Source organism: Manis pentadactyla, chromosome 1 (assembly GCF_030020395.1).
Source record: "Manis pentadactyla isolate mManPen7 chromosome 1, mManPen7.hap1, whole genome shotgun sequence".
Classification (NCBI taxonomy): Eukaryota; Metazoa; Chordata; class Mammalia; order Pholidota; family Manidae; genus Manis; species Manis pentadactyla.
The window spans coordinates 205,716,387-205,742,494 of record NC_080019.1 but is presented as its reverse complement, the minus strand read 5'-3'; the positions used below and the strand labels follow the sequence as shown (position 1 = coordinate 205,742,494).

Below are 26,108 nucleotides of genomic sequence, written 5' to 3'. Positions count from 1 at the left end.
TTTTCACTTTTCAAGAAGTTCCACCCACTTCTTCCCTTTCCTTCTGGGATCTGAGTGATATCCTGAGATCGTGTGTGTGTGTGTGGGGGGGCACGTGTCCGTGTGTGCATGCCTGTGCATGTGTATGGTGGTCTAGCTTCACGGCTTCCAGGGTCTCATGATCTTAAAGTGCTTTACAGGGACAGACAGACACTCCCCAGTGAGTTCCTTCAAGGCAGGAAAAGTCTCTCCATCCAAGTCCTGAAGGCTTCCAGACGGGGCATAAAACCCAGCGAGCTGTTAGCAGCACCCAGATTCTCAGACGGCAAGCTCTCCAGCTGGCTCCTTGTTCACTCCCAGGACGGAGGGACAGCGTTATTTTGTCTCTGGGGCAGGGAATAGTGGGCACCACAGGATAAGCTCAGACACTGACTCCAGGCTTAGCGGCTCAGGCAGAGCCTGGAGCCCACCTATACCCCCAAGAAACACAAACAGGGGGAACCAGGGCCCACTAATGGGACCTTCATAATGGGACCCCTGTGCCCAGCACCTCACCCCCACCTTGCTCCCCATCACTGCCGCCCCGATGCCCTTCCCCACCACTCGCTCATAAACCTCCTCCTCTAGGTTTGGGACGAAGGTGCCCCAGACCCCCACAGGAAGACTTCATCCCCCCCCTCTGTACCGCCCCACTGCAGTCACATCAGAGGGTGCTTCTAGGCCCGGCTTCCCCACCAGACTGTGGGTCCCTCGAGGGCAGACTCTGAGAGCGAGTCTCCTCTTAGCAGAGCCTGGTTTGTAGCTGGAACGCTAGCACCTCTGTCATGACTATTTCCTTTTTTTTGTATTTTCCATGGGAGGCGTGTGTTACATTTATAATGGAGAACCTCCACACCCCCAATAAAGCTGCCTTTATGCTTTTACAAAGGGTCAAATTCATTCTAGCCTTACTGTCCCCCCTACATTTCACTGGGCCATCCCTCGCCACTACCAGGACTTTGGAGCCGGGCTGTCCCTCCTGCCAGAGGAAGAACTGAACAGACCAGGTCACCCCCCAGCTGCCGGATCCCCTGCAGAGAGCAGTGTTCAACCCCAGGGGCTGTGGCTCTCTTGGGGGAGCCACAGACATCCAAGTCAAAGGTTGGCTGATTAAATCTCCCAAAGGAAAACTGCAGGGATTTTGGGTAGAAGCAGAGGTGAGAACCGTTTGGGTGTGGGGACCTGGCAAGGCCTTGCACCAGGGCTTCACTGCCCATGGCTCCTTGACCCTGTCCTGCAGCCACCACCTCCTCTGGGCTCTCACAGAGCCCCTCAGAATTCACAAGCATGGCAGGCGGCCGTGGCTGTGTTTAGAGGTCCCTGGGCTGAGATGAGGGGACCTGGGAACCAGTCTGGTGTCTGCTTCTCATTTGCTGTGTGACCTGAGGCTAGCCCTTTCCTCTCCGGGCCTCATTTCTGTTCTTTGTAAAATGGGGAGGCCTGGCTTAGGTCACCAGCTCTCAGTGACGAAGCCTGGGCACCCTGGGTCCCAGGGAAACAAAGCCGCTCCTGGGTTGGGTAGGGCAGCCTCATTCGAAGTCTGCATCTTGGGGAGCTGGGATCTTGGTCTGGATCGGGCCAGCAGAGACCGTGTGGGCAGACTGACCAAATGTGGAGCTCTGTGTCTGGGCCACACTTGTTCATCTGATAGACACAGTGGACTGCCAACTGTGTCAGACTCTGGGGCCTGAGGCGGGGCATCCCCTGTGGTCCCTGCCCACTAGGAGCTCACAGTCTAGCTGGGGTTGAGGGGAGCAGGCAGGTCACAGACAACAACACAAGACTATGGAGATCCACAGGCCCAGCAGACTGGTGGGGTGCAAAGCCCAGACAAAGATGGGGAGGTGGGATGGTGCGATGGCAACGGGTCAGCTGAGCTGAAGCTCGGGCTCATAAAGAGAGGAGAGGGAGAGAAGCTGGATCACAGAGCGGCCTAAGTAGAGAGTTGGGTCTTTGCTTGGTATTCAACAGGGGTTCCCTGAAGGCATTTTTGGGGGGAGGAGGAAGAGAACTGATATTTACGGAGGGTACACCATGTGCCAAGTACTCTCCAAGCTGCATTTTCCACTCGGCTGTCACAACCACTCTGTGTGGACATTGTCACCACGCCCACTTCACAGGCAGGGATGCAGCCCAGACAGGTCATCTCTCATTCAGCCTGTCCGGGCAGAGCTGGGATATAGCCCCATGCATGACTCCAGGAAGGCTTGCGAGCAAAGTCAGAGGCTGAGCTGTTTGGGGCAGCCCCCAGGAGTGAGATGGCAGCAGAGAGAGGCAGGGGTGGGATGGGGTGGGGGCTGTGTCTGTGTCCAGCTTTGGTCCACTCATGAGAGAAAAGAAGCTCAGGCCCAGGGGAGCTTCTGCTTAAAACTTCCTGTTCTGTCCCACCTGACTCTTCATTCCCTCCCCTTGGAGGGGAGTTCTGAGGCCTTTCTTGGCAGCTGAAGCTGGGTCAGAACCTTCCCTACTGCAGGCTCAAAGCCCATCTCTGCCTCAGAACAGCAGGAAGTGGCCCGACCCAGCCTGGTCCAGATGTTGGGGTCTCAGGGCCAAAGCCTCATGCAGTAGCAAGTTGAGTGCACTGACTTCCTGGTGGCAGAACTAGGGTGGGGTGGTGGTGGCTAGTTTTACATAAAGGCTTTTCTGAGGCTTCTGAGCCCAGAATGGGCAAATGGCTAAGATTGCACAGCACATCAGGTACAGGCAGGTGCTTGAACCCAGGGCTCCTGGCTCTTCTAGGTTTGACTTTTCAGGCCTCTGTCTAGACAGGGAGAGGGGCAAGGTCATACCTTCTAAAAGGTCTCTTTCTGTGGGTAGACATATGAAGGAGGGAAGGAGGCCGTTTCCAGGCACAAGCACCAAGCACAGGCAGTATGATTCCCAGACCGATGCAGACCTTTCATCATTATTGTTATCAACGCAGTTAATAACAGTAATAACATGCTTGCAGAGGACTAGACAGTTGGCAAAGCATTTCAGTGCCCATGAGCCTGTCCCCCTCACAACAGCCCTGTGAGGTAGGTTTTGGAGCAACTGCAAACCCCAAGCCCCTCCACCCAGTGGCAGCCTCTCTGGTTCAGAGGCCCAGGGTCACCCAGCTGTGAGCAGAGGAGCCGGGACTTGAACCCGTGCTCTATCCACTACACCCCGCTGCCTCTCATGGAGAAGAGGCAGGGTAGTGTAATGGAGAGAGCGCGGGCCGAGCGGCAGATGGGGCCTTCCTGCAGTCACGTTGTCGTCCTAGGTTCCCTGGAGGTGGCAGCAGTGGTGGCAGGTCTGGCTTTCCGTGCCTGGCCTTCTGCGGAGCGGGCAGGGTAGGCCCCAGGCCCAAAAAGGTTTGCTGAGGTCCTGTGCAACCTCGAGCTATTACCACTCTGGCTCCAGGATGATGGAGGAGGGTGGGAGTTCTGTAGGGGACCGAACCAATGGGCCTGCTGGAGCCAGGCCCTGATGCTTTTGAGGACAGTCCCCACACTGGCCCTTTGGTCCCTGTTCTTTCCACGCCACATCAATGGTGCCTAGTCATTTCTTTTCCAAGGGAATTTACTGGAAGATGCTTCAAATAGGCGATGCTGCTGGGTAATAAAGTCACAGTGTCCTTGGAGGTGAGCTGGTGCATGGGGGCTGCAGGAAGAGCATGGGGCTGGGAGGCCAGAAGGCTGTGGTCTTGCTCTGGCCCTGCCCTCTGTGGGGCTTTACACTTCTGCTCTGGACCTCAGTTTCTCCAGCTGCAAATCGAGATAAGACAGGGTTCTCTAGGGATCTGTGGGTTTCCTGAAAGGCTGTAAAGTCACAAGTCTGGGCATTTATTTCTCCTAAGAGGAGTCATTGCTTCCATGGGACTCTCACTCATGACCCAGAGGGTTCAGAACCACTAGCCTCCAATGAAAAGCAAAGGGAAGCCGAGGAGCTGCTCTGTGTTGAAGGAGGCCAAAGAGGCAGGACATCCGGCTGCCACAAAGGGTCCTGCACTGGGCCTCAGCCGGGAGGATGCTGTGGGACAGCTGGCGGACGCAAACACGTATGGCAAATTAGGTAAGAGCATTGCATCAATGTTGACTTTCCTGCACTGGAGGCTGTGGTTACACATGAGAATGTCCTTTTCTGAGGAGACACGCCTGAAGCGTGAAGGGACCCAGGGCCATCATGTCTGCGTGGCCAGCGAGAGAGAAGACTCCTGAGAGAGCAAATGTCCAAAATGGTGACAACAGCTGAGTCGGAGGGAAGGGCACACAGGAATTCCTTGTACTATTTTTGCAACCTTTTGGAAAGTTTGAAATTATCTTAAAATATAGAACTAAAAAAAAACTTAGGCCCAGGTCAGATTTGTATTCCAGGGCCCACTCTTACATTGCTTAACTCAACATAGGCTTTAAAAAATTGGAATTTTTCACCAAACTCATAAACGTCAGGAGATGGTACATGCAAATCTGGGTTTCCAGCTCCCCAGCAAAGGGACCACTGCGGCCTTCCTGGGGGTGGGGGCGCTTCTGCAGGCAGCCGAGGGAAATACCGTGCTCCTGCTTTGGTGCCCACGCTCTCCCCACCCGGCCCCATGGAGTTGGGGACCTGTGATTCCTGGACATTTCCACTCTGTCCAGTTTGAAGATACTTCACATGGGCCTGTGTCTGCCTGACTCCCAGGTGGACGAGCTCCAAGCATTTGGGATTTTCTTCGTGCCTGAGCACTGGGGACATGGGAGTCTGTCTGAAGGCCTGTCTTCCCCCATTTGTGAGATGGGGAGACTGAGGTCCAGTGGAGGCTGGTGGAGAGCTGGCCCCTGGATGTTCTGCCTCCAAACTCTGGGCTTATTCCACACCACACAGCACAGCATCTCACATCAATGCCATTTACAAAGGACAGTCACATCATCCATGCATGTGGTCCCCACAACAGCCCTGTGGGGTAGGCTGTGGGGAAGGACCCTCCCACAGCTTCCCCAATGCATAGACACAGATGTGGAGGCTCAGAGGTGAAGCGACCTGTCCAGGGTCACAGGCCAGGTGTGGCTGGGCCAACTAACCCAGAACCAGAGTGTTCTTTACCTTCCTCTAGGCTGAACCAATGTGTTAGATGCCAGAAGGGGGTTTCTGAACAATGAGGACCCTGCAGCCTCCCCCAGCCTGATGCCTCTGTGTTGCCTCCCTGACGGTCACCCGGCTGGCAGGCCCAGCAAAGCCTGCTGACAGAGAAAAGGATTCAAGGAGTCTGGTTATGTGTAAAAATGAGCATCCAAATGGCAGTTATGCAGAGTTTAGAGCAGTGGGGAAGAGAGCAATCAAGGAAACCCCCCTGGAGGAGGTGGGCTCATGCAGGCTGAAGATGGGGAGGAGCTGGATGGTGGAGAGGAATGGGGCACCCCAGGGAGTGGGGAACAGGGAACAGGGAGACATTCAGTGTGAAGGAAGGTAGAGAAATGGACATTATGACACAACCTCATGAGCTGGGGCCATGCTCCTGGTTTACAAATGAGGAAATGGAGGCTCAGAAAGGGTAAGAAGCTTGTCCAGGGTCTCCCAGCCAATGAAGGGCAGTTGGGATTTGAACCCAGCTTATTTCACTCCAAGCCCAGACTCCACCCAAGGAACAGGGAAGGGAACTGACTTGTGTGGACATCCCTCTGCCAGCATTGTGCTAGGGAGGGCTTCACCTACCTCATATACCAGGACATCACTATGTTGACAAAGAGAAGCACCACCATCCATCCAAGACCACACAGCACACTCATTCTAAATCCTGGGTCTGGCTCAGCCTGGCCCGACTCTGCTCCTTCTACAGCATGCCAAAGGCAGCCTCTCTCCTCACTCTGGCTGAGAGTGCCTGAGCCCCTGCAGTGTGCAGGGCCCAGTGATGGAGCTGGGCATGACCTCCTGGTAGCCTCAGGCTCTGGGTTCCCAGCTGTTCAGACCTGTCTGGGTGAGAGGGTCCATGCAGAAGTGCATCGTGGTGGTGTCTGTCCATCTGCATGTGGCCAAGGATGGAAAGGGTGCATTTAAGTGAGACCCATCAGATCTATTTGGGTGGCAGGATGTTGGGTTTTGCTCTTTATTTTATTTGGAATGTTTGCATGGTGCAAAACTCAATCAACATTATGAGGCTGTGCCCACATGAGCCAAGCACAGTGTGGGCTGAAAAGTGAGTCCCAGGTGGTAATGGGGTTGAGTGCCAAAGGACAGTGGTGGTTAGTGAAGGCTTCGTGGAGGAGGTGGGGCATGAGCAGATGGGGAGGAGTTAAATGTGCAACAAGGAAGGGAGAGGGCCTTCTAGTTGGAGGGAATAGCTTCAGCCAAGACATGAAGGAGGGAACAAGAAGGTGGATCTGTAGCAGAGGTACAGGGTGAGGGTAGGTGAGGTGAATCTGTGACTCTCACAGCTGGGAGGTCATGAAATGCTGTGCCCATTCAGTGCTTGGGCCCACTCTACAACACCCCAACCCACAGCCTGTTCAGGTCCTGCTCACATACAATCAGTGATGGGGAACTCACTACCTTTCAGTGAGCCTCTTTTGTCCTAGAATGGTTCTGTTACAGAATTCCTCTCCTTCCAGTTAGGCTACTTTCTATGGGGCCAATTACGCCCTTTCTCTCTCGTCCCCATGAGCCTGGGCTAAGCTACTCCCCACTCCCAGCCCCACACAACTGTTTCTGAATGTCACCACTGCAGCCCACGGTCAGGTGTCATTTTCTTTGGTCTGGTTTGCCCTGCGCTCTGGTGATCCCAACTCTTGTTTTCTTTTTGCCATCTTCCCTGTGCTCATGGTTTCTGTGAACTTAAAGGGCACACTTTCCATACTGCGGTAGGAGAGAGCTCCAGGGAAGGCCACTAGTGACCTTCCACCAGCCTATCAGCAATCCAAACATCAGTACAAACCAACCAAAATCTGGCCTTTGGCATCTCCATCTCGCCCACAAGGACATCTTGGGAGACCTTTGCTCCTGCCTCCTGACACCTAGGGGCCCAGGGTCTGCCTGTTTACCTGGGCTTCCAGACAGATATATAGGTCAAGACCAAAGTTGGTTCAGCCTGGGCTGCCCAGCTGACTTCCCATCCACATCTGCCCTTCCCTGTCTTTTCAGAGTGTCTCTACACCTGTGCTCACCTTCTGGGCTGGCTTGTGATGCACTGGTCAGTTTTTCTCCCCAGCCTCCTGCCAGGCAACTACCCCTCCCCTCCCTTTCCCAAACTGTCTGGAACCTTGATCATCTACCCATGTAGGTCCAGTGCCTCCTCTTGACTTTGACTGACCTAAATGGCTCACCTAAATGGCAGGCTCCTTCCCCCAAGGATGACTGCCCATCTCTCAACCACTTCAGCCTAGAAGTTGGAACCAGGACCACAGGGCTATGACCATTTACCAAGTTCTCATGTGGCTCTAAGTTCCAAGAGGATACCTGAGGCTTTCCAGGATTTCTTAGTCAGATCCCAGGGCCTTTGTACTTACTGTCCCTCCACCTGGAATGTGCTTTCTTCTCACTGTTCTGGTTTCAGCTCAAATGCAAACTTCTCACTCCTTTCTACCATTCTACCCTGCAGACCTGTAGATCTTCTTTGTATTTCTAAGACATCCTGTATTCCTTCAGACCTCTGTGCCTTTGCACATGTTTGCCTCTGCTAGGAGGGCCCTTTCTCTACAACTCTGCTTGGTAAGCTCCTACTTATCCTTTAAAACTCAGCTCAATTCCACCTTGTCTGTCTGTTCCCCTCTTGCCTTTCTCACAGCTTCCTCACTCCTCTACTGTGGACTTTGCTGTTTCTAGGCTAATCGGGCAGGGGGCTCTCAAGGCCAAGGGGAAGGTCTGAATCTAGGGCAGGGGTTCCCAGAGCACTGCTGGACAATGAGGCCTTTTGATGTCTTTAGTGGGGGTTTTCTCATGTGGCTGGTGCCTCACCCCTGCAGGGTCCCCCCACCTCCTCTTTTGCCCTCTGTAGCAGCCAGAATGAGATTTTTAAAATGTAAATGTAATCAGCTCACTGCTTAAAACTATTCCAGAGAATCCTCATTACACTTAGAAAATTTCCAAACTCCTGCCTATGGCCCACGAGGCCTGACATCTGGGCCCTCCACTCTCTCCTTCTTGTGCACAATCCTCCTGCCTCAGGGCCTTTGCACTTGCTGTTCCCTCTGTCTGGTATATATTTCCCCCAAAAAGTCACAAGACCAGCTCCTTCTCATCATGCACACCTCAGCCCACACATGGCCTCCCTGACCTCCCCAATCACCTGCCTTCCATCATCCTGCTTCATTTTCATCACACACTGTTACCCTCTGGAATTTCTGCATTGTCTGCTTCTCCTCACTACACCACAAGCTCCTCAGGGCTGTGCCTCATCTGTCTCATGCACTGCTGTATCCCCAGCACCCAGCCCAGTGCCTGGCACACAGCAGGTATCCAAAAGGCTTGTCACCTGACTGATCCTTTCTGGTCCCTGATGAGAACAGGCTTCAGCGTGCAATTGCTCAGGAAACCAAGTCAGGAGAAGGTAAATTCCATGAAGGCAAGGATTTTTTTAAAATTTTACCCACTCAGCAGTGCTGGGTAAGCAGTAGGCTCAGTGTGTGTTTTTTGGGGAAAAGGGAAGGCGTTCTCATTTGGGTCTGGGCCAGTCAGGGATTTGGAGCCAAGGACCAAAGTCTCAGCCCTCCAGCCTCTTGAATGGGACACAGGTGTCCCCTCGCCACAGGGGCAGGAACGGGCAGTGGGAATGGACCCACCACTGGGCCACATCTCACCTGACAGCAGCATGGGGTCCTTGTCCACGGACTTGCGCACTTGGTCAGACTCCCCCGTCAGGGAGCTTTCATCGATCTTGAGGTCATTGCCCTGGATGAAGAGGCCGTCGGCAGGGAGGAGGTCACCTGATGGAAGGGCAAGGGAGTCAGCAGGGTCTTGGGTAGCTGGAGAGGCTGGAACATTCCTCAACAGTGTGACTGCAAGGGAAGGCTCACCACTGGGGACGGCTGCCTAGAGCTCCCAGGAACCAAGATAGTGCCCATCACAGGCCAACAGGCAGGTGAAGACTGGGGCCCAGGTGAATGGTGCAAGGCCAGAAAGCCTGAGCTTGACCCAACAACAATCCTGGCTTGAGTGGGAATGTACTTCATTCAGTTTATAAAGTACTTCTCTTGGCCTGGTGTGGATTTGGGGCCCAGATTCCTCAATGATTCATTCTTCTCCGGTCTCAACATGGTTTGAGGAAATTCTTTTATAATGGGCTAGCCTGTCTTGGCTAGGGTGAGGAGACCCGAAGACAGGTACATTATTAGAGGAAACCGAGCCCCTAGGGGTGAGCAAAGAAGGACACTCCAATCTCTTTCCCATCTTCTGCCTCCTCTTACTAAAGACATATCTACACTAAACCCCCTTTGGTGCCTGACATCTTTCTCCACGGCAGTATCATAGACCTAGAATGTCCACTTATCCACGTCCATTCCCTGTAACACCTTCTCTGGCCCCCAAACCATCTATCAACAGCCAAATCATAGATGGGAAATGGGTTTGATCTCCTAAACCCACTCTGGGGGTTAGTGGTCCTTGGAGTGTTTTGTTGAGAGGCCTTCTGAGGCTGTATCTAAGCTCTGACATGTGATTGATTAGTAATGTCTGGTATGGGTAGAAGTTCTGAGAGTGATGACACGTGTCATATATTTGTCATTTCTGATTTAAATGGATTCTGGAATCTTACCTTCTCCAGGAAGTAGCCTTCTACTTCCCAAAGGATCTCAGACTCAGGATCCTTGGGATCAGCCTTCAGGAACCCACTCCCTTCCCTGGGCCAGCCTTTCTAGGTCTGCCTGGCCTGTCCCACCTCTGCCCAGACTCCAGCTCTAACACCTGGTTCTGTGGCTGGGACACTTACCATATTTGACCTGGGCAATGTCCCCAACCACAATCTCGGCCACAGGGATCTGGACCACCTGGCCAGCCCGGACCACGGTAAACTTCTGCTCCTGTTCGATGCGGCTCTGCAGGCCCCGGAACTGTTTCTCTTTGCTCCAGTCATTGAAGGCTGTGACCAGGACCACGCAGATGACCGAGAGGAGGATGGCAGCCCCCTCGATCCAGCCTGCCTCTGCCTCTCCTTCATCCTCTGCCCCACCCTGGGCTGTCGCACATCCTGCAGAGAGCAGAAAGAAGCAGGTGGGATGGGGATGGGGTCAGCCAGGTAGGAGGGACCTGATTTAAATCCCAGCTTGGCCAAGTGAAAAATGCTGATGATCAGATGACCACAATCCAATTTATTCAGTGTGTCTGGGTGCCTAGCCCTCTGTAAAGAGCTTCACATGGATATGTGGGCACTCAGAGTACACGTTTCACAGGTGTGGAGACTGAGGCTCCTCAGAACAGGCCACATGATTTGCCCAAGCTAGGAAGGGCAAGTGGAAGCTAGGGTGTCTGCCTTCAGAGCCCACCAGTTAGTCACTTTGGTTTCCTGCCTTTGTTCTAGCTGTAAGTGACTTCACCTCTTTGAACACTAGTTTTCTCATCTGTAAAATGGGATGAATATTCTTTATTTCTGGAACCTATTGTGAGGACTGAAATTCAGTGAAGAGGTCCATGGTGTCTCTAGCACAGACGTGGCACAGAGGAGAGGCCTGGTTCATAAGAAGAGAGAAAAAGCGAGGAGGTAACAGAATGAAGACAATCAGTACTGCATGTGCTTTAGGGTCCAAAGTGCAGTTTTGCTGATGGCTTTTCCCTCCATTCTTCCAACAGTCATGAGGCAGGTCTCCAGGCAGCAGCTGGAGGGCAGGAACTGCAGCTCTGGACCTGCCCTCCAAGGAACTGGTCCTAATGCCACCACTGCCCCTGCCTGATCCTGGCTGACTCACAGCCCTCCCTGAGCTGCAACATCCTCATCTGCCAATGGGGGTCACTGTGACCACCTTCCAGGCTCAAGGAAAGGAAGGTGAAAACTCTGGCCCATGCTCAGCACACAGGATGCTCTTACTCAGCCTAGGACACCCCCACCCTGAGCTGTAGTCCCTTTCTCTGACCTCTTGTGACCCTGCATCTCACACCCCTGCACCATTGAACCTCCCAGTCTAGGTCCCCAAACTGCTTGAGGCCTGCCAGGACCATCATGTGACAGAAAAAGAAAAGTACCAGATACATCAGATTCAAAGGCCATTACTGCCTATTGGTGCTGAGCCCTGGGGCCTTTCCACACCCCTCCACACATCCTATTTCTTACATCTGCACAGGACCCAGAGAATAGAGAATAGAGTTTTTACCCCCATTAACAGGTGAGGAAACAGACTCAGAGAGGTGAGGTGGCATAGCCAAGGTGAGTGCTATAGCCAGGACTAGCCCAGGCCCTTTTTTTCCACTGGGAAGTGGTGAATGGCCCTCTCCGTGGGACATGACCCTCAGCAGGATCTAACCATCCATCTCCGGAAACCTCAGAGATGTTCCCTTCTACAGAGGCTAGACAGGGGACTGGGCCATTCATCCCATACGTGTGCCAAACATTCACTTTAATTCTCAAGCTGGCTGAGAGAAGGGAAACGGCTCAGAGAGGGGTGGCATCTCACCTGGGGTCACACGGAAGATCTGGAGTTTGAGTCCAGGCCTGGAGTCTGACACTGGAACTGGCCTGTCCACTGCCCCTGGGCCCAATGGACCCCCTCTGACATGTGCTGGCCTCATGTTGCCAAAGACCCATGGTCAACCATCTAGAAGTCCAAGTTGGTCCAAAGAAGAGAGAACAGCAGTTTCAAGAGATCTCAGCAGGAGTTTCTGGGAAGCCAGGGGTCAGAAGCAACATGATAAGAGGGCCAAGTGGTACCAGGGAATGTTTTCTGGTTCCTGGGAAGGTCGAGGTTCAGCTGGTGGGCTCAAACTCGGGATGGTATGGAACCCCAGCAGCGTGTCGCTGGAAAATTCCACCTTTTACTGAACCAGCTGCTCCCTGAAGGCTAGTACACTGCATTGTCCCATGAGGTTCTCAATGTCACTTATTTTTACCTTTGGGAATTTCAGATGTTTCTAATAATTTTAAACGGTTTAACTGGACCAGCCTTTGGTGGTCATGATAATCCTAACTGTGCTAATGATAACTGGCATTGGGTCAGCACTGAGTCTGAATCCTAGCTGTGTTACTTAATTGCTGTGTCCCCAGGAGCTAGCCACTTAACGACTGTGCCTCAGTTTTCTCATCCACAAAATGGGGGCAATGACAGGCACTCCCTCACAGGTGGCCAAGAGGACTGAGGGAGAGCCTTTATGCGAAGCACTCGCTCGCTGCAGGGAGCACAAGCACACTCAGGGAATGCCGCTGCTTCTTGTCCAGGGTGTGTTTGCACTTCTGCCTTTGAATTCCAAGCCTTCAGGGCAGGCTTGGGCCCCACGTTACAGAGGGAGCCAGCTGGACTTCAACACCACATGACATGAGGAGGAGGGGAGCATGGGTGCTTCTCTACCTCCGTGAATGACACAGTAGAGACCCCAAAGACTGGCAAATGCACATGAACCTTGCTACACAGATGCCCAGTATACAGAAATGCATGCTTTTGCTCCCCAGGGAAGTGACTCGAGGTACAAAGCCCTAGTGCTTTGCTTTACAGGACGCTGTCATCTCTGCCCTGCTACGTGTTCTGTACACGGAAGGCAGGTCTTTCCCTGTTGTGTGCTTCATCAGTGGGCTCCCTACCAGACTAGTTACTGGAACATTAAGGATTCTTAGAGATAGCCTAGGACAATAGAAAGCCTTTGAGTTCTGGAATTGAACCTGACTTCAAATCCAGGCTCTGCTGTGTGACCTTGGGTGAGTGACTTATCCTCTCTGAGCCTCAGTTCGGATAGATGTAATATGGGATGATTTTATGGACTTTGTGAGCTTAGGGCCTAGTGAGGACCTGGTGTATAGTGGGTACATGATAAACTTGGGTCCTTTCTCTCTTTTCATGAACTACACTCCTTGGACTGGCTTCTGGAAGCCAAAGGCATGTGGCTGAGTGGGATTTCTACCCTGGTCTCTTGACTCTCAGCCCTGCCTGGTGCCTTTGCTGATTCAACACCAAGGATCCCTCTGGGCCTTTGAGGGCACTCAGCCAGCAAAAGCCCATTAGTTTTTATTTCCTTCTGAGAACTGTGTGATGGTCACATGGTGCCTTGGGGTGGCCAGAAAGTGGGAGCATGAACTGCTGGGCTAGGCCTCTGGCTAGTAGCTACCGAACCCTGGGCACAACTACTGCTGCAATTGGTGCAACTGGGGGAAGAGAAGAAGAAGAAGAAGGAAGAGGGGAGTGGGCAGGCCCTGCTGAATTCTCCTCTGCAGCCTCTCAGACTGGGGCAGGGACAAGTTCTAGAGATGGTCACCACAGGGTCTGGGGGACCTAGAGCTGCTCTCGCTGGACCTGGGTTTTTTAGGGTGAGGCCTCTCACTGTCAGTGTGACCTTGGGGAACCTGTTTGGCCTCTCTGGGCCTTCTCTACACGTACATCAGTAAAATGTGGAAGCTACTTCCTAGATGGTTACCAGGGCCTGGCATCAAATAAGGGCTCTCAAAACTGGAAGAGCTGCAAACATTTTCTAAGCACCTACTATGTGCCTGTCACTCTGCTGATACCTGGCATTAGGGCAGCTGTTATAGGCAGGGAGTTTGGAGCAGGGGGTGTGCCAATCACGGCCCTGCCACAAACATGCTGTGTGACCTCTGACAAGTGTTTGGAGGTATCTGAGCCAAGAAAGTAAACAGCGAAGGGCTGTGGGATCTGCAAGACACTCTATAGCCTGTTAGTCTATCACCAGCATCGTTTTATATATGACTGATGAAGCCTGAGTGACCTGACAGAGGGTGGCCTGGCTACATGAGAGGTCCAGAGTTCAGAGCTCAGGGTGGGGCCTGGGTGTTGGGGGGAGCATAGCCACAAAGTGCAGGAACTTCACCGTGTGGGGCTGAAGTATATGCAGCTACCCTGGTTGACTCAGAGCAAGGCCTGAGTGAGTGTCTCAGATTGAGGCAGGGAGAGGTGGTGGAAAGAATCATAAGACTTAGGTTTAAAATCCAGCCCTATCACTATAAACTGTGTGACCTTAGGCAAATCCTTTCCCTCTCTGGGCCTTGGTTTCCAGCTTTCTAAGATGGAAGTGATGGCAGCCATCTGTCTGGAGGGCTGTTGATGGGGAGGCCCCTCCTGGCACACACTAGGAGCTCGATTTGTGCTACCACTGCACCCCTCTCCCGCACCACTCCCATGTACCCTCTGAATGGTAAGTTTGCATAAAATTAGGTCACATAAGGCCACTTACCCAGGTGGCACTGATTCAACCCCACCCCTTTCTGAGGACATGCAGCCAAGAGATAGGAGCAAGGGAGAGTTCAGAAGCCAAGAAGTCCTAGTCTGAGTCATGGTCATGCTGCTTCTTAGAGTGCGACCTCTCAAGTCATTTATTATCTCAAGGGCTTGTTTCCTGGGTGATGGCAGTGCCTCCCCACAGGGTTACTGTGAGGACCGAGAGAGGATCAAATGAACTACCACAGAAGCTTCCAGCCAGTGGTGGTTGTACAAATAGTAAGGATTATCACTATTATTATGCTTCTGTGTCACACCCTTAGCTTTCTGCAAGGCTCACTAAAGTGGCCATGTATGATGTTCCACATGTTTTCTAAAACTTCTCTTGCATCTCTTATAATGTCATGTGAGAATTCATCTCAGGACATGCTATCTTCTTAAAGAACTGGTTTTCCTCCTGGTTGATAAGTTGAGCTGTGTAACTCATCCTAATTCTGTTTCTGTCCTGGCGGCCAGGGAGCTCAAAGTCAAATTTAAATCTCAATCATGGTAGCAAATATAGTTGATTTATTTGCTTCCATTCCTTTCCTGTCTGGTCTTCTATTAGACCTCATCTTGTGAGATGTATCCTTCTTGCATCTTAACTCTCTTTGGAAGGAGCTCATGCAGAAAAAAATCAACTTTGTGATATTATGTATAAAACTGAGGTAGTTGGCCAGTAGACTTGGTTATTCAGTTTCTCAGGCAACTCTGGCTTGGGAGGTGGTGGGGGACAGATGTTCAAGGAGTCTCAGAGACTACCTCCTCTGGGGAAAATGAGGTCTGTAATAGGTATTTCTTATATGCTTTCAGTTTTTATTTGCTTGCCTGAAAAACTGAACATAGTAGGTTCATGTATTTATGTAGCACATTCATTGGGAAATGTCTAATCACAATTAATAAAATGAAGAATAAGATTTTAAAAATCAAACAACATATCTCTTCTGATGTTATATATCCCACAGTATGTGTGTGTATATCTATCTACCCACCCCCCCATCCATCTAGCTATACATCATGCGATAAGTGTTTAGAAAACTTTGCTCTCATAAAGGAAAGCAGTCATGGAGTGGGTGAAGCCCTTGCCCTTGGCAGGCACTTAGTTTCTGGAATGAAAGGATGAGGGGGGGGGTCAAGATTTTCCATCAGGAGTCCTAAGTCCTGACTTTCAGAAGAGTGGGTTTGCTCCAGAACCTTCCCTGGGTGTGTGGGACAGTGCTCTCAGCCCATGGACAGTGTCCCCATTCAGAACCTGGGGACAAATTTTGGGGTGCCTTCTCAAGACAGATACCTCCCGTGGGAAAACACTGAGCATCACCCCCACAAATGTGTACATTACACTGAACCAACCCTGGGACAGGGACGTGAAAGGGGAGGAGGGTCACAGGGACTGACAGCCCCTCTTGCACAGAGCCCCTAGGATGAAGTCCAAGAGGAAGGTGCAGAGAAGGAAGCCTGGGGCAGCCACATCCATGGTGGCAGCAGACCCTGCACCCACGCAGTGACCTCGGGCAAGTGAATGGTCTTCTCTGCACCTTGGTTTCCTTATCTCTAAAATGGGCACAACCATGACCCCTACCTCATGGGGTTGGCAGGAGGACAGCTCAGCCCAGAACACAGTGCACTGTAAGAGCTCAATAAACGCTCACTCTAATTATTTCTACTGTTGGTCCAACCTGTGCATTTCACACATGGAAAGACTGGGGGTAGGTGGCTTGGGGCGTGGCCCACCTGCCCTTGGCCTTGGCTTCTTCACCTGCAGGGAGTCGTGGCTGTGAGCCCCGCCTGTTGCCGGGTGGGGAGTGGGGCTTGGCAGCCCCCTCTTACCTTCATTACTCTCCCCAGGCGGGTGGTAGAAGGAGAGCCCCAGGGAGATGATGGCCGCGATTTCCAGGATGATCAGTGTCACGTCTTGCAGTGCTTCCCACACCAGCTGCAGGAAGGTTTTTGGCTTCTTTGGAGGTATAAAGTTTTGCCCAAAAATCTGCTTTCTCTTTTCCAGGTCTGGTGCGGTGCCTGGCAAACCTGTGGACAGGGTGCAGAAGGGTTGGACTGGGGGGCCTGGGAGAGACACACGCATTCCAGGAAATACTTCTGAGTGGCGCCAGTGCCATGGCGGAGGGCCGAGAGGGGCAAAAACCAAGCAGGAAACTCACAGGCCCAGCCAGAAGCCCAGGGCCCAATGCTGAGTGGGCTCCTGTGAGATGCCAGAGATGCCGTGTGTGGGGTGAAAGTGGCCCTCCAAAGTGATATGTCCATATCCTAATTCTCGGAACCTGTGAATGTGACCTTTTCGGGGAGATGGTCTTTGCAGATGTACTTAAGTTAAGGATCTTGAGGTGAGTCACTCTGGATTATCCCGATGGGCCATAAACCAAGGACAAGCATCCGTAAGAGAGACAGTAAGAGAGCAGGCCAGACACAGAAGGAAGAAGGCCATGTGGAGTCAGAGGCAGAGACCGGAGTGACGCAGTGGAAGCCAAGGGACAGGGACAGCTAGAGCCACAAGGACGCTGGAAGAGGCAAGAAAGGTAGTGTCCCCAGAGCCTTTAAAGGGAGCATGGCCCTGCTGAAGCTGGACTTTCGGCTTATGGCCCCCAGAACTGTGAGAAAACAGATTTCTCTTGCTTGAAGCCCTCTCTCTGTGGCCTCCCATTACGGCAGCCCCAGGAGGTGAATACACACCAGTGCTCCCACACACTTGCTCCAGCTTTGCATGTCTGCTCGCCCTCCGTGTTGAACCCAGACTTGGAGACCTCTGCCTGGGGTTGAATCCCAGCCTGTACCCCTTGCTCTCTGAGCCTCAGTGTCTCCTCTGTAATGGGGATGGCAATTATACTTAAACCAGGGGTGTTGTGAGCATCTTGGGTTGTCAGCACGTGTTTGCTGAGCACCCACTGGTGCCGGGCACTGCTTCAGACACTCGGATGGAGCAGAGAACAAGCTGACCTCCCAGCAGACTATGCCTTGTGCTGACAGGGTGCCAGCTTTGTGGCAGACACTCAAGCCATGCCGGCGGTTACAGCCTGTCTCATGGACCAGGGCAGTGAGTGCGGTCCTCATGTGGGCCCACTTCCAACTCACCGTTTCTTTACCCCCAGAAATTCTTCCAGACTCACCAATATGACCCTCATTCTCCTTCAGAGGCTCATTACTTTCAGAATAAAGTCCATGTTTCTCAGTCTGGATCTCTGGCCTATTGATTTGACTCCCAAGCTACATTTGTTTGCAGCCACATTTTCACTATCTGGTTCCACCCCTGCCAAACCAGGCCAGTCTTTTCCCAGCATGGCCTGTGTGTTCCTCCCACCACACATTTGCTCAGGGTGCCCCTCCACTTCCCTCTTCTCCGGTCTGTTCCCCTGTGTGTAAGTCCCCTCCCAATCTAATTTGCACCAAGGTGTGGAGGACCTGAAAGAGAAACCTCCCAGGTAGAATTCCCCCAGGGCAGAACTCTCTGTCTGGTGTGTGACCAAGGCCGGCCTCATTATGTACTGGCCCCTTTGGACACCAGAGCTTCCCCTCCCTTCTTTCCCTTCTTCAGTGAGGGAGACCCTGTGCCACCCCAAGTCATTGGTTTGTCATTGGGTTTTTCTGTAATGAGCACCCTGGCACACTTCCTGCCTTGTTCCTGTTGTTTGATAGGCAAGGAAGAACCTTTCCCCCCATCCACACTGGTGAGCCCATTCTCTGGGTGCCTCTGTGAGGAGCCTTCCCCTCCACCCCACGCAGACAGCAGCCCCCTGCCCTTACGTTGAGACAGCCTTCACCACACAGGGCTTCTTTGCTTGCTGGACCTGCAACCCATCTGGGCCTTGGTACCTTGAGGACAAAAACTGGTCTCATTCTTGTCCCTCAGGGCCAGGCACTGAGGCCACCAATCATCTCAGATCCTCCCACCCACTGAACACAGGCTACCTGTCCAGGTGTTGTGAGCATGGCCTGGAGTGGGTGGCCTGGGGTGTCGTGTGGAACTCAGCACAAATGGGCCCTTGCAGGTGAGCATGTCAGTTCTGTCCCTGAGGTCAGCCCAACTCTGGCTCTCCTGGGGCTTAATGAGGAACAGCTGGGGTGGGCATAGAGGGAGGGAGTGGGGAACATCCCTCCTTGGACCTCTGGCCTTTGTTCACTCCTGAGAATGGGGAATCTGGGGGATCCCCAGAACAGCACCACTAGCATGTGGGGGCTGGAGCACTGGAACATTATGCTGTTAGTTTTGGGGGTCTAGTGGTCTAATAACATACGGTTCTAGGATTCTAAGTCTGTTGTTCACTGGCTCATTCATCTACTCTTTCAAACAGCCCATGTTCCTCGGGCCTCCATTGTGATCCCAGCCTCAGTTTCACCATCTTGATAATAGAGGAGTTTGATGGGATGGATGGTCCCTGAGGATCCCAGGGGTTTGAAGGTCTGCAGGCCCTGAAGTGGTCCTGGTGGGGTCTGTTCACCTTTTTGGGCACCTCCTAAGGTTTGCTGTAAATAAAGGGTTTCACTAAGAGGAAGCTTAGCAAAGGTAGGGCCAGCCCATCTCCTGGGCTCCTCCTGACTGATTCAGAGAAAGGTGAGTCTCTGAATCTTCTGAGGGCCTATGATTCAAATGTTCTGGAGTCCATGGTGTGACCAGATGAAAATGTGGGTGTTCTCGAGTTCTGGGATCTGGCCATGGCTCAGGAGTTCTGTCATCTGGGGATTCACAGGCCTGGCATTGGGGAGTCTGAGTCCTGAGGCAGAGCACATGGCAGAGGTTGCAAATTTGAATAGCTGCAGGGCTGTGCAGGTTTTGTGAATGAGTGAAGTAAGGGGTGGGAGGCAACAGGGAGTGGTGGGGGCTGGGGCAAAGTAAAGAATCTCAGCCCTTCTAAATGGGACAGCTATTTTTTAGCATCCGTGGGAGACCATGGGCCCAGGATACTAGCAGATCTTCCAGTTCTTTAAGAGAAGCTGGGTACCTAGAATTTGATATAAGATCTCCCCATTAAAAACATTCCAGGGCCAAATACAACATATCTGTGAGCTAGATTCAGCCTCCAGGTTGCTAGTTGGAGATCCCCAAGGCTATGGGTTGGGGTAAACTAAGTCAGAGGTTTAAAAGGGGGGGGGCAAGAGAACAGCTTCTTTGTCCTTTCTCCTCTTTCCTGAGCTGCTCTCTGCCCAGCACCAGGCCCTGCCCTGCTCCTCACAGGTTTATGAGGTTCCCTCTCTTTTTCAGAAATAATAGCTCACAGAATAAAAATATCTGTGCATTCTGCTAGGGCTTTTCCCATGATAGAAACTGCTAGGCAGGTTCCACAACAGTCAACACAATAGTATATAAGCCCAAGATGGAAACCTCTGGTGTGGAAGCTCAGACGGGGTGGCTGAGATGGCAGAAGGTGGCCACAACATCTCATCCTCTCTCTTCCTTTCAGGGTGGTGGGCTGAGCTGGAGTTGGGGATATCAATCCCCAAGAACTCAGATGTCATGGGTTCAAATCCTAGCTCTGAATGACTCTGGGTAAGTGACTTTAACCTCTCAGTGCCTCAGTTTCCCCATTTGTAAAATGTGGGTAACAGCAGGGCCTACTTCACAGGATTGAAATGGGCTTCAGCAGGATGTATCGTGTAAGGCACAGACCGCTGTACCTGGCACCAGGTGAGGGTATTGTGTTATTATTGTCCAGTGCTAGGCGGCTGGGGTGATCAATCACGACCTCCTGGAGGAGGAAGACTTTGGACAGGTGGAATCAATGAGATGGGGAAGTGAGCAGTCAATGTGAGGACAGGCACAACAGAAGGGCCATGTAACTGTACATAAGCCACTTCTCCTCTCTGGGTCTCAGTCTCCCCACATGTGACATGAAGGACTGTCCTGGTTGGAGGCTGGGGCTGGTGGCTCTGATACTTTGTATCCAAAGACAGTGGTTTTGAAGACCTACACTGGGACAACCCACCTGGTCCAATCCACCTATCACACCCTTCCCAGGAAATCTCCCTGCCTTCTGGCTAAAAATGAACATGTCTGTTTTGGTGAGCAGAAACAACAGAGGCTGGTGTGAGAGACAAATGGTGTTAGAGAGGCAATTTAGATTAAAGAGCATCTCACCACTTAGCATATAAAAAATTAATATACTATATCAAACATCACTGGACAAAGCCAGCAAGGCCCTGAAAATTGAGACACACAGAAATGCCTGGCAATTAATGTCAGATGCTGCATGGGGTTGTGGGTTTTCAAACATGAGTTTCTTTTTGTACAAGAGGCAAGGACAGGGTAAGGAGTCAGGGTTATGGATGAACTTGAGCCAGTTACTTCATTCTTTGGAGACTCAGTTTTCTTACCAATAAAATAGGAGCAAGTAACCCTCTTGGTGTTGAGCCACATGCGGAGGAATGTGTGTGAAAGTTCTCTGCAAACTGTAAAGGCACAGTAAGTGTCCCTTCACTAGCACTTGTTCAAATTCTTCTATTAGAATAGAATGTATGTGTTCTATTAATTACATAAAAGGAGGAAGCCAAAGGCACCAGGGGGGACTTTGGGTATGTAGGACTTATTTGTTGCAATGGCTGTTTGCTGTCATTGGTATTTGAGGAATCTCTGCCCCACAGTTCATCTCTATCCAGCTGTCCTAGACACAATCTGGGTTTCTCCCAGCCCCTAAGTCTTCGCCCCGCCAGTCCCCATTCTTCTGCTTGAAATGCTTTCCTTGACCCAGCCTTGAGTGTTACAAATGGCAGCCTCAGGCTATCAGAGGCATCTTGTTTGGTTTGCACAGTGTTTATAAAAATGGAAATTTGTGGCAAACATTAAAAACTCAGGTGCTTCCTCAAAATCCTAATTCTGGCTCAGCCAGGGCATGTGCACAGACCTCAGGAATTGGAACCTGTGACTGAGAGCTCTCTGACCCAAACACTGGCCCCAACCTTGGCACTGGGAACATGTTTCCTGTTAAGGAAAGCTCAGGGGACAGTGAGCACCAGCTTAAGTCATTTGGTGGCAGAAAGAGCCTTGACTTTATCTGGCCCCAGAGCACAGAGCTGGAGACCAGGAAGAGAAGGCAAAGCACGTCTGGCTTCTTAGAGTGAAGGGTTTCTTCACAGGTAAGCTAAAGGTGGATGATCTAGGGTGGAAGGGAAGGGAGAGTGCATGCAGAGGCTGGATGACCCTGTCACCAGATGCCAGGTGCCCAGAGACTCAGGATCTTCCTATTTAAAGAGAGCTGATTTGTTCCCCCAGGCCTCCTGCTCCCTCCACCCCCACCTCATCCAGCTCCTCTCAAGGTAATGAAAGTAGTTAGGGTCATATTATATGTGTGCACCTAATCATTCACTTGATCATTTAATCAACAAGTACTTATTAGGTACCTACTATAAGCCAAATACTGTTTTATATGTTGGGGATACTGCAGTGAAGACAGGGGTGCCAGAAAGGGTTACCTGGAGGCAGTGTACCTGGGTGAGCTCAGAAGGGTTGGGGGTTAATCAGGTGAAAGGGCTGATGTGGAGAGAGGTCTGTGAAGGCAGAAGAAACCCCAAAGGGCTTGGAAGGAGCCAGTGTGGCTGGAACACCCCTGGCTTTGCCCCTCAGGAGAGGGGGCAAATGGTTCCACAGAAGGAGATATATCTACTCTGTGCTACCCAGGGCCATCATTTTGCAGGGGGTTACCTAATGGAGACTTTGGCTCATGGAACTCATCTTGTTGCCACCTTCCCCCTGCCTGCCTGGTAGCACTGAATTTGCAGTTCCCCTCTGGGAGGGGCACTGGAGGACTCTGGTGTGTGTTGTGCCTGTATAGCACCATCTTATTTCTCCTTTCTTTCCTTTGTCTGAATTTCCTCACTTAAGTCATTTGAAATATTTTTGTATGAGACAAACTTTTATAAGCTGCTTTGGAGGTAGGACATGCATAATTCATCAGAATTAAAAAGGGGTTACTGAGATCAATAAAGGCTGAGTTAGAGGTCAGAATGAAGGTGTGAGACGAGGGGTGGGGACACAAAATGCAACATACTTTCTGCCCTGGTAACTGGGCACAAGACTCTGTTCTTCCTGTGTGTGGAGCATTGAAACAAAGCACCTTGTGACAACAGCCTGGGCTCTATCAAAAAAGTGGTGCCTCTGGCCATTGGGAAGGGCTCAGGCTGAGTGTTCCAGGTCATCAGACGACCTCTGACCTCTTCTCTACTGCTTTGAGACATCGTGAGCATCACTATTTCCAGCAAAGAGACCCAGAGAAGTTTTTTAACTGCTGGTGGGAGCCAGAGTGAACCCTGCCCAGGAAGCTGGCTGATGCTCAGGGGACACTGTCTGGCTCAGTGGGCCTGCTGGCTGCCTGAGCAAATGGTTTCAAGTAAAAGGTAACCATAGTACTCACAACCCTCAGACTCTCCATTTGCTGTTCAGTACTTGTGCAAAAACAAACTGCTCCCCAGGTGCTGGAGGCAGTGGTTGGGGCATGGGTAGAAGGGAGCCTTGAGCAGGGCTTTTCCCAGAGGTGGGTGGGAGGGAGCCAGGCCCCAGTGACCTCAGACCTGGGTTCAAATCACGGCAGCTCTCTGGTTCAGAGCTGGTGCCGTGGGCAAGTCATTTTCCCTCTCTGATCCTCAGTTTCCATTTCTGTGACATGGGGATAAAAATACAGGTGTCTTGCAGGCTCAGTGGAGGATCCAGAGTATCATGGTGTAAATAGTGCCTGGCACATACTGGCCCTCATAAATGAGGGACGCTGCTGTTACTAACTACCACCACTACTGCTGTTACTCTGGGCCTGGCATGCACCTCCTGGATATTTCTGTCAGTACGGCTATTGTCTCAGGTTGTGCCAGAACCCACCACTGCAGATACGACATGCCGCTAACTAGATCCCAAGACCTGGTTTGGGTGCATCTTGCTGTGTGACCTTGAGTAGATCACTCCCCCTCTCTGGGAGGCCCTCAGGCAGCCTTACTTGAGGATCACACAACACCAAGGCTCTGACGTGTAAACTGTGAGGTTCTTGTGCTGTGATTGCCCCCTCGTGCGGGTGTGTAACTGAGGTGCAGGGTTCTTCTGTTGGGAAGATGCCAAGTCAGGCCTCTTGACACAGAGCCAGGCGGTCACACCTGCCTTGCTCCAGCCTGGTCTAGTCAGAGGTGGCCACGTCTGCTGGGATCGAATGCCCCGCAGAGACCCTGCCTGACTAAGCCAACATGAGACATTGATTCACACCAGCCTGATCCTGCCAACTCTGGGGCGGCTGGGAAATTTCATACGGAACGAGTTGAACATGCTTTCCCAGGACAAGCAAAGTAGCTTCATGGCTGTGCTACATGTATTTAAAAAACAGGAAGGGGCTTCGGACCAGGCGATGCCTACAAGTCACCTGGAAGGCAGGTGTTTGACTTAATGTGTGTGGGAGGCTGTCTGTGCAGTTGCATGCACTCTCAGGGCACACGTGGGTGTGTGGCACGGGGCTTCATGTGTGTGGTGGGGCATCCGTATACTTGCACCCTGTCAGAGGCTAGGGAGAGTGGGCAGCTTACAAAGACCTCACAGCTGGGATGTTTTGGGAATTCATGATGCTCCAGACAAAACAATAAAATGGGAGGAAAGACCAAGGTCTGACCTTACCTGAGACTGCTTCACAGCTCTGTGACCTTGGGAGGTGACTCTGACTCTCTCAGCCTCAGTTCCCTCCCATGCAGCTTGGGAATGACCACAGTGCCTGCCTCACTGGTCACTGTGAGGAGGGGATACATCTGATGTGCTCGGAGTGGTGCCTGGCACATGGCAAGGGCTTGAGAAGTGTTAGCTACTACTATTGGTATTATTGAACAACACTCAAGCCACAAGCTCCTAACTTGGTAGTATGGTGGAATCGCCAGGGAGCTTTAAAAAGTCAAGGCTGCAAACCTAGAGATTCTGATTGAACTAGGCTGGGGCGTGGCTGGCCCTCAGGAATGCCAGGGTTGAGTACTCACTGGTTTATGGACCAGCAGCTTCAACCTCATCTGGAAACAGGTTAGAAATGCAAATTATGGAGCCCACGCAGACCTGACTCCCTCTAGGGGAGGGGCCCAGATATGTGCCTATGACAGCCCTCCTCTGGGACCGGAGATGAAGCTCAGGTTGAAGAACCACTACCTGGGTGGAGGAGGGAGGAGGGGAGGGGAAAAGAGAGGGGAGGGGAGGGGAGGGGAGAGGGGAAGGTGGAGGGAGGGGAGGCAGGAAGGGGAGGGGAAGTGCTGCAGGCACATTCCTGCTTCTGAGCCTCCCCAAGCCTGGCACAGGGCGTTACTGCCATGGCATGTCGGGTTGGCAGCGGCTGGTTCAGGTCACACAGCAGGTGAGGCACAGAGGCTGGACCCAGCCTAGTCACCAGTCCCTCCTTCTGCAGGGTTGCCAGCTCCCTCAGGGCTGGTCTCTCTCCCTGAAAGCTGCCCACCTGTCAGGCTTACAACCTGCCTTGGGGCGGCAGAGGAGGGAGTAGGTGCTGTGGTTTGAAAAGCTGACAAACCCAGACTTGGGACCAAGGAGGATGGGATGCTGCGCTCAGAACACTCCATCCTGCTGGTGGCTGATGGGACACCGCGCTTGGGGCCCTCCATCCTGCTGGTGGCTGAATGAGTAAAACTAGAAACCAGGTGGGAAGAGAAAGGAGACCAGAGAGGAGATCAGGCAGCATGGGACCCAGAGCTCAACGTTAAGGTTGTGCACACAGTGGCCCTGCCCTGCTCTAGCTCCCCATTCAAAACTGCATCCAACTTCTGGATTCACGGTGGCCTCTCTGAGGTTGTCTCAAAGGATTCCTCCTCCCTCTGCTGCCAAGCCACATGCCCCATAACATGCCCAGCATTTGCTGACATTTGTCTTCCTCTGTCTTGACTCATCTGGTTCCTAGCACAGAATGCCCTCCTCTTCCCTTTGTTGAGCTGTGTAGTCATCTGAGATACAGATGAAAATTTACCACCACCTCCTGGAAGCTTTCCTTGATTTATCTAGCAAAAGTAATCCATCCTTCCTGTCCTTTCTTGATAGCATTTGTTACCTAGGTCATTCATTCACCAACACACTTACTGGACATATCTCTGGTGCCAGTTTTGGCCCTGGAGGGCAAATGCCAACTAGACCCACTCTTTGCTACCACTATCTTCTGGATGCTGATACCACCATATCCTAGAGGAGGCTGTTTGTGCCCGTGAACAGTAGGCCCTCAGGAAACCCCCCTCCCATCCCTCTCCTGCCTTTCTGGGGACAAGACATGGGGTTGTGGGTGCTGAGGCCATCCAGAAGCCCCTTAACACACGGGTGGAGTTGTGCCACCTGAAAGAGCCACTTAACAAGCCTGGGCTCAACAACCTCCTCTGCAGGAGAACAGCTTGTGCTGTGGGCATCCCTGTGGTCTGCATTTGCACCCGTCAGGGCAGTCGCTGTAAGTTTAGGACAGGTTTGGTGGCTATTGTCCAGTGTGTCTGGCAGGCACATGTGCGGTGCCTGGAGTTTACAATCACATCATGGTGGTGATTGTTCCTAATGGATGGGGTGCAGGGCAAGGGGTGTCTCTGTGATACATTATGGCCCCAGTTGGGGTTTTCTATGGATCCAGGGTCTCTACTAATTATGGGTGGAGGTCATGTTTGCCAGTTCACAGGCTCACTCGCAGACCCAGCATCCAGTCACACGTGGGCACCCCAAATGTGGCATTCGGCTGTGGGCATGGCATTGGGAAGCTGGCGTGAGTGTGCATAGCCATGGCACTGGCCGGGTCCTCTGCAGCATGTGGGTATGGGGTCCACTAGGTTATGTGCACATGTGTGGGCATGACATGGAATGGGAGCAGTGCTTGTGAGCACCACAGA

The 26,108-nt window shown here is 52.2% G+C and overlaps 1 protein-coding gene across 18 annotated transcripts in view; it reads right to left on the bottom strand.

Annotated features, from left to right (window-relative positions):
- Nucleotides 1-26,108, bottom strand: part of ATP2B2 (ATPase plasma membrane Ca2+ transporting 2) — a 353,731-nt gene that overhangs the window by 59,719 nt on the left and 267,904 nt on the right. For all 18 annotated transcript variants that reach the window (XM_057506664.1, XM_057506651.1, XM_057506661.1 and 15 more), the window contains 3 exons: nucleotides 16,122-16,319; nucleotides 9,878-10,135; nucleotides 8,751-8,876 (listed from right to left, as the gene is read on the bottom strand). In XM_057506664.1, the coding sequence (XP_057362647.1) occupies nucleotides 8,751-8,876; nucleotides 9,878-10,135; nucleotides 16,122-16,319 (582 nt within the window). The remainder of the gene's footprint in view (nucleotides 1-8,750; nucleotides 8,877-9,877; nucleotides 10,136-16,121; nucleotides 16,320-26,108) is intronic.